At 44.3% G+C, this 7,649-nt stretch overlaps 1 protein-coding gene across 1 annotated transcript in view; it reads left to right on the top strand.

The window, feature by feature from the left end:
* Positions 1-4,721: 4,721 nt before the first annotated feature.
* RAB14 (RAB14, member RAS oncogene family) overlaps positions 4,722-7,649 on the top strand; it is a 7,490-nt gene continuing 4,562 nt past the window's right edge. The window contains exons 1-3 of the mRNA XM_031057331.1: positions 4,722-4,819; positions 5,694-5,747; positions 7,169-7,346. Coding sequence (XP_030913191.1) covers positions 4,768-4,819; positions 5,694-5,747; positions 7,169-7,346 — 284 coding nt within the window. The 5' untranslated portion in view covers positions 4,722-4,767. The remainder of the gene's footprint in view (positions 4,820-5,693; positions 5,748-7,168; positions 7,347-7,649) is intronic.

The raw sequence follows: 7,649 nt of genomic DNA on the forward strand, positions 1-7,649 counted from the left end.
GGAAACAGTGAGGAAATGCAAAGTGATCCTGGCAGCAGCTCCCAGAGGCTGCTGGTGAACAGAGATCACCTCAGCCAGATTTCCTGTCTTGTGCTCATTGGATGCTTTGGTGAAATCCAAAGGGGGAAGCAGGGGAGGATGGCTCTGGAGGAGCTGAGGGATGAGTAAGGAGCTGGCCAGCAACAAGTGATGGTGTCACACAGGTGTGAAGGCTGCAGCAGGCTCTGAGGCTCCTCAGGGACCAGGCTCAGCAGGGCTTTGTAAAGCCAAACCTGCAAAAATGAATAAATAAGCAGAGCAGGGTGGCTGCAGAGCATCATCTTAAAGAGGGCTGAGGTGTTGATGTGGTTCAGGAAGACCTGGATGTCCTTGGTGTGTGAAAGCCAGAGAACCACAGTGGAATTTAATTGTAGCAGACCTCATAGCTTGCTGTGGCCAACAGACCTATAGGAATTCAGTGCTTGATAACATTTTTAATTGATAACAGAGCTGTTGTTACCTTCAGTGTGCTGTGATCTGACAGGTGACCATCACTGAAGCACTCACTGACTCTTTCTAGCAGCCTGCTGAATGAGGTACCAGTTGAACCACATTGTTCTGTGCTTGACAAAAGTCCTTATCAGGGGAAAGGTGCAATTGTGAAATGAAACAATTCTACCCCTCTCCAGCTCCCCCCCCTTATCAATCTTACTGTTGTCTGTTAATTAACATCCAAGTAATCTGCAGCTTCAACTGTGAGAGCTTTTCCTGCTGCACATCCTTGGAGGATGATGCACAGAACACCTGGCTGCCCAGATAGACCACAAAATACCTTTTGCTTCAGAGTAACTACCCAGTGCTTCCCTGGCTCAGAGTGCTGTGCTCTGCAGGGATCCAGTAGCAGCTGGGCAGTGCTGAGTTTGAAGGTGGTGGTTTTTCCCCCAGCTCTCATCCCTGCACATGGACCATCCATCAGCTGATGGTGTGAACCACAGCAGTGTCTCATAAACCCTCTGCATGCAGGTTTTGGTCTCCTTTCATAACACACCTGCTTTTTTTTGAGCATAAAGATTCCAAATTTCTCCATGCAAATGATACCCAGTGAAGAGTTAAAGCTGTGTCCTTGAGCTGGAAGGAACTGCACAGGTCTCACAGAGGCTGGTATGAATCTGATATTTGCAGTTATGTTACTGTGATAAAGAATGTTACAGCAATGTGCCCCGAACAGTCTTACCTCAGGAAGTACAGATGTAGCTGATACTTGAAATAAGGCTTCGGTGAGATTTCTAAATATCTGTGTGCTGCTTGTTGATTAGAGGAGGAGATGTAGATGTACTGGTGTCTTATTAAAGGTCATCTTTAATGTTATTTAAAAAAAAAACCTGTAAGAAGAAGTTGATGTATGGGAAATGGATTTGGTGACACTGCTCGCTGCAAAATTTCCAACTGTAATGTAAAACAGAAATGAATTGTATAGGCTTTCAAATGAGCATAAATCTGTGCTTGGTGAGATCCTCTGGCCAGTGGCCATCCTGCACTAAAGCTCTGGGCTCCAGGGCAGCCTTACCTGGAGCGGGGAGCCAGCACCGAGCTGGCAGCCTTGCCCAGAAGCTCCCAGACTAAACTTCTGCTTTCTGTTAACAGTAAACTCATGGCTGGTTAACTTTGATGTCACAGTGCCAGCATGGCTGAGGCTGAGCTCTGGATATTTATGTGCAGCTTTCTCAGCCCTGCAGTTCTTGCTCTCCCAAGAGGAAAGAAAGCCCCATCCCCCTGTTGGAATCATTGAGCTTCACGTGTCTGGAGCAGAGAGGGTGGAGGCAGAACTCCAGTTCCTGCACATGGGTGATTCCTCTCAAGGCATCAGCCCCTTGCATTGACATGTAGCTGATAGTTTAGAATTCACTGACCCCTCTTGTGCCCTGTTCTTGTCTGGACTTCCTTCTTTCGTCTGCACTAAATGCTGAGGTGGTCAGTTTTCCAAGGCTGAATTCTCAGCAGGATTTCTGTGTTTAGTTGGTTGCAGTTTTTGTTTTCTCCTTCAGCGCAGAGTCCTTGTGGAATATCACTTCTATTCCAAGATCTGAGTACAGTTTGAATTCCTGCTAATCCTTATTGGAATTTGAGTGTTTAAAAGTTTATTTGGTTGTTTTAGTATTGCTTGGGTTTTTGCTTGATTTTTTATTTAAAGGAATCATCTGTTCTCCAGAAAATATTCCTGACCTTTACTAATGGTTTGGAGTATTTCAGAATCTTTTCTGTATTGTGACCCTTGGAATAAATGTAATACCAGTAGTTTTTTGTATTGAAATAGCATAGTTAAGACTTTTTAACTTAGAGGGCATGCTGAAAATGATCATAGCTCAGCAAGCAGAAACAGCCTGACAAACAGAGCTGTATATTTAGCAATGAAGATCTAGTTGAGACTTGCTTCAAATTCAGTTTGTGACAGAGACTGCACAGAGTTCCAAGTTTGTCCATGCTTTAAAAAAAGTCCTCCTCACTTTCCAGACTTGGATTGCAGGATGCATTTCCCTCCTGGTTGGAACAGCAGAGCAGTTCAACATTGTTTACCACACAGTGATATCCTGAAGTCATGTGCTCAGAAACATGAAACTTCCCTGTGTTTGGAGTACTTGGCACTCCTTGGCCTCCTGCTCTTGGGAAGAGGAGAGGGCATGCAGGCTTCTGCAGATTTCATAGCCACACAGGTGCTTGGTTCCCTGTCTTGGAGTTCATGGTGCTGTTGGTTTGGTTGGGGTTGTTAACAGCATCAGTCAGTGGATATTTCCATCCTCAGAATGCACAGGAGATCTGTGGTGCATAGTGCTGCTCTTGGTGTCTTGTGGCTGTAACACCCAGCTGGTTTTTGTGGAAAACAGGGCAGTTCCTGCCCTCCTCCTGAAGTACTTGCATGTATAAGTCAGTTTGTTCAAGCTTTCTTTTGTACTTCCAGTTACCTCAAGGAGCCCCAGTTTGGCCCTGGAGCTGAGCTGTGAGCGTGGTGCTCCTGCCCTGCCCAGGAAGGAGGTGGCAGGTGAAGGGTCCTGCAGGAACATGTGCTTTGTGTGCCCAGTTTACTGTGCTGGGACATGCTGGGGAAGAAAGAGAACATAATGTGTGAAGATGTTCAGGAAACTTGAAGGACTGGATGTTTCCACAGTGACACATTCCTTTGGAACTCAATATGGAGCAGTGACTTGTCTTTATTTACTGCTGTTGAAAATAACCATTCACGTGTTGAAGCTGGTACTGTAATTCTGGAATCTTCCAGGAAATAAAGCAATAAAGCTGCTGGCTTGCTTGCTAAATTAGTGTCCAAAATTGTCAGTTTATTTCCTATCTTGGAATAAACTTGGTTCAGTAGAATAGTGTGTGTCTCTGTTGGATTTAGCAGAGATGCTTTGTGTTCTGCCTGGGACAGAAGGACCCAGGAGTGTTTCCATCTCCTGAGCCAGGCATGGAGGGGAGACAAGGTGCACTGCCTGGCACTCAGCAAACCCTCTGAGCTGCTCTGGGAGTTGTTCCCCTCCCAGGTCTAGATAAGCATGTTTGCCTCAAATCTCAGTGCTGGGAAGCAGAGGCTGCTGGCTCTGAGCTGGGAATGAGATTTGTTCATCTTTCTTACGACTGCAGTTCGCTGAGAGGGATTAATTGTGGTGCAAGGAACGGTGCTTTGCTTTTGAGAAAGTCCCAGGCCTGGAAGCTTTCCTCTGTATTTCTTTCCAGTATTGGTTTCATTTGTCATGTGAATGACACATGACCTAATGAAAATCTTTCTAGGCTCCAGCAGTGTTCCTTGTAAGGAGTACCATGTGTTTGTAATGGCTGGCTATCTGCCCTGCAGGAGCAGCAAGGGAAGTGCTGAATTCCTGCTAGAAATTTTCCACTTGCTTAACTGATCAGTGGATCCAGTTTAACTTAAAGCCTGGGACCAAACCAGGCATTTCCCATCTTTAATGTTACCTGGCAACATCTGGCTTTTACAGATGTGTAATCCTGGCTAACTGATGTGTTAGTTAGCAAGTCAGCTTTCACTCCTTGCAGATTTAAACAGCTGAAGCCAGTTCTAATTCCCTTGACATTTAGGAAAATTCTGGAATGTTAGAAGTATTTTGACTGCCTGTTAAAAAAGAGAAACTGCTCAGCAGCCTGGCTGTAGCACTGCTGTGCTGACAAAGCCACAGAGATGTTAACCAACTTCCTGAACATCTGATTTGTGGCTTGCAGCGCTTTTCTGACATGGACAGGCAGCTCCCCAGGCCCCAGTTAAGGCTACTACAGCATTCTTTTAAATCTTAGCTGTTTGCTGCAAGCTGCATTGCTTCCTTTCTTCTGTTGCAAGTCTTAAAAGTGTGAGGTAATAGTTCCAACTTGCTGGTTTTGTTAAATCTCTCCAGGTTTTGTGCTGGAGTCAGATTTTATTTTGGGTTGATCCATCAGCTCTTTGACGGGTGAGTGCTGGTCTGGCAGTGACTGTGCAGAGCAAGGAGGGACGGAGCTTTTCAGCAGCTTTAAGTCCTTCTGGATAAAATTGATAATCTGCGTTTCTACTTGGAGACCTTGCTGACGGGCTCAGAGCAAGCAATGTGGGAACTTTGCTGGCTGTGCCACTCATTCAGTGACACTGGGGAGCTACACAGATTTGAACTGTGAATGAAAGGGTGGCTGGGGGAGAGAGGAAGAGGATTTTTTGTGTTTATATGAACTAAACTGGATGATGTGGGTCACCTTGAGAGAACAAGTATCGGTTCTGACGTGTTCTCTTTTTTTTATTTTAGTGCCACAATGGCAACTGCACCTTACAACTATTCCTACATCTTTAAGTACATCATTATTGGTAAGTACCAGTGGGCTCACACCTGTGGATGCTCTGTGTGGGTACATGAGGAGCCTGTGGCTGTGCCAGGCTGCTTTCAGTCTGTGCTTGTCCCACCTCAGTCCCCACAGGTCACCACACTTCTCTACAGCTTCAGCATTTACTGGAGCATTTTGCATCATTAACCTCAAAGGTTTTAGAATTTATGTTGAAGGCATGAGTGCTGATTGGAAACCATTGCATGAGGCTCATAAACCTCTGTCAGGCTGTATTTTTGTGTTTAAATGTTGCTTTTAGCTGCAGCTTCCTTGGCTGCTTAGTCAGGGACTCTAAGGGATTGCATTTATTGCTGTCCTGGAAGAACTGGTCTTACTGTTAATTGTTTAATTGTTAATGATCTTGTGTAGGTGTAAATGATCTGCAGGTTTGTAAGTCAGGCTGCTGTGACAGCCTCAGCCTGTGGAAAAGTTGGTTCTTAAAAGATCTTGCTGTGTCTCACTCTTGGCATTGTGCAAGAGGATCAGTGGAAATAAAGCAATTTCTTGAGGTGTTCTGGATGGTTGTCAGTATTTTGATGTTCTCACCACAGTAAGACAGGAGCAAACATCAAGTATATTTTACATTTCAGTTTCTTCAGCTGTACTTTTTATAACCTTGTGAAATACAATTATAAAATCAGTAATACAAATTAACTATTTCATGAGTGATCTGCTCTTGCTTGCAAGCTGTATCTGTAGCCAAAGCTTTAGTGGCAAGTTGATAAATTCAAGGCTATAGCCAGGGATAGAACACTGCCCATCTGACCTGAGAAATGAATGTCTCTGTACCATTTGTTGTGTGGGAGGAAGAAAATGTGCTTGTTGCAACAATGATTTAACTATTCTTTCTGCAACAGGGGACATGGGTGTAGGAAAGTCCTGTTTGCTTCATCAATTCACAGAAAAGAAGTGTGAGTATTTCAGTTCATGATATTTATTCTAACTGGCATTTTCATCCCTTTTCCCTGCCTGTTTCCATCATGCATGAGCTCAGTTTGGTCTGTCTTACTCTCTATGAGCTTGGATTGTACTGGGTCACATTTCTGGTTTGAGTTCAGCAGATGCAGAAACAAATATTGATGTAGTTATGGCAAAACCTGCTCCAGCCAATCCTGCCTGTGAGGAGTGGGAGGACTGGATCTGATTTTACAGCTTTTCTGTGGATTTTGATATGGACAAAGAGAAGTTTTGTGTCTGAGCTTTGCATGTTTTCAGTATTGGTGTAGCTTGATCACAAGCAGTTGGAGTTTTTAGTGCTGTTAAGGAGTTCAAAAGGAAGAAAAAAAATTTTCCTTAGAGTTCTGGTTTGCAGCCTAAGCAGCCCTGCAGGACACTTGGCCTGCCCTGGGTGATGGTGTTTAGGGCTTGCTGCAGTCTCTCTCAGATGAAACATTTTCTCATGTTTTATCATCACTAATTAAGAATCAGGTTCAGTTCCTGCTGGTGTGTGTTGCACTGGGCTTTGCAGCAGCTGTTGCCTCACTCAGTGAGTAAGTCTGGAGCTATTGCTCAGTACGGGCATCACCATGTGCTGCTTGAGATGAGGTAACAAGTGGGTAGGAGCTGCAGTTTAAATATTTGTTTTCCACTAGAAACAGGAACTTCTGACTGTTGTTTTTAATGAAAATGCACTATCAGCCAGTTATTTAAAAGGCATTTTGCACATGGTCACACTGTCCATGAGGAGAAAGTTGTGTCAGCACCAAGCCAAAGCAGTACAACCAAACTGACGTGCCAAACACCTCTGCCCCTAACTCTAGGTAGCCTCAGTAGCTCCTCTTCCTGTGTTTTCTTGATCTTCCTCAAAGATGAGCTTATTAACAGGAGTTTATCATAACTAGAAAGATGCCTTTTTGGATTTGATTTGGTGTGTTTGTAGCTGCTTATGAAACTGGCATTTTCTTGGACAATCATGCTATTGCCCTGTCTGAACCAACTTGGGTGTTTGTTTTTGAAAATGTGACAGACTTTTTAACTGTATCTTTCTTGGTAATTCCCTAAAAATTATCTTTTCCTACTGCATTAAAATAGTTAACCTTCTGCAAGGATAGACTGGGAGTCAGCTGACTTGGTACCTTCTGATATGTATGGCCAAAGAGCAGCAGAGAAGGCAAGGAATTTTATAACTGTTCTTAAAACTAACAGCAGCTCAGGAAATGGAGCATTTTGTTTCTGGTTAAGTGATGCAGTTTGGGAACTGTAGCTGTAAAAATGCTTTTTTAGAGATTGAAAATCAAGTAAAGATAACTGAAAACTTGTGATAGTAATATTTTTGCAGCAAGGAAACCTTGTCCTAGGAAGATCTGATCTTTGCTCTTATTTTTCATGACAGTTATGGCAGACTGTCCCCACACAATTGGTGTTGAATTTGGCACAAGAATAATTGAAGTTAGTGGCCAAAAAATTAAACTACAGATCTGGGATACAGCAGGACAAGAGAGATTCAGGGCTGTCACACGAAGCTACTACAGAGGAGCAGCAGGAGCTCTCATGGTCTACGACATCACCAGGTAAGGGCAGCAGAGCTCTGGCTGTGCTGCTGAGGTTGGGACGTACAGCCCTGTAGGTACTGTCTGTCTGTCTGTCCCTTGGCTCAGAGGCTGTGTGTGTGTCTGGCTGTGCAGCATCCTGCCTGCCACACCTTACCTAAACACCCCAGTGGTTAAAGAGCTGCAGATGAGGCACAGGGAGTGATGAGAGCAGCTTTTCTTGGAAAATCACACAGCTGATGAGCCTGAGGAGTTTGCATTTCAGGCTGTGACTGCCCATGTGTTGAAGTGTTTAAAAGAACTGGCTCTGCCCGTGGAATCTGC

Source organism: Geospiza fortis, unplaced genomic scaffold (genome assembly GCF_000277835.1).
Source record: "Geospiza fortis unplaced genomic scaffold, GeoFor_1.0 scaffold27, whole genome shotgun sequence".
NCBI lineage: Eukaryota > Metazoa > Chordata > Aves > Passeriformes > Thraupidae > Geospiza > Geospiza fortis.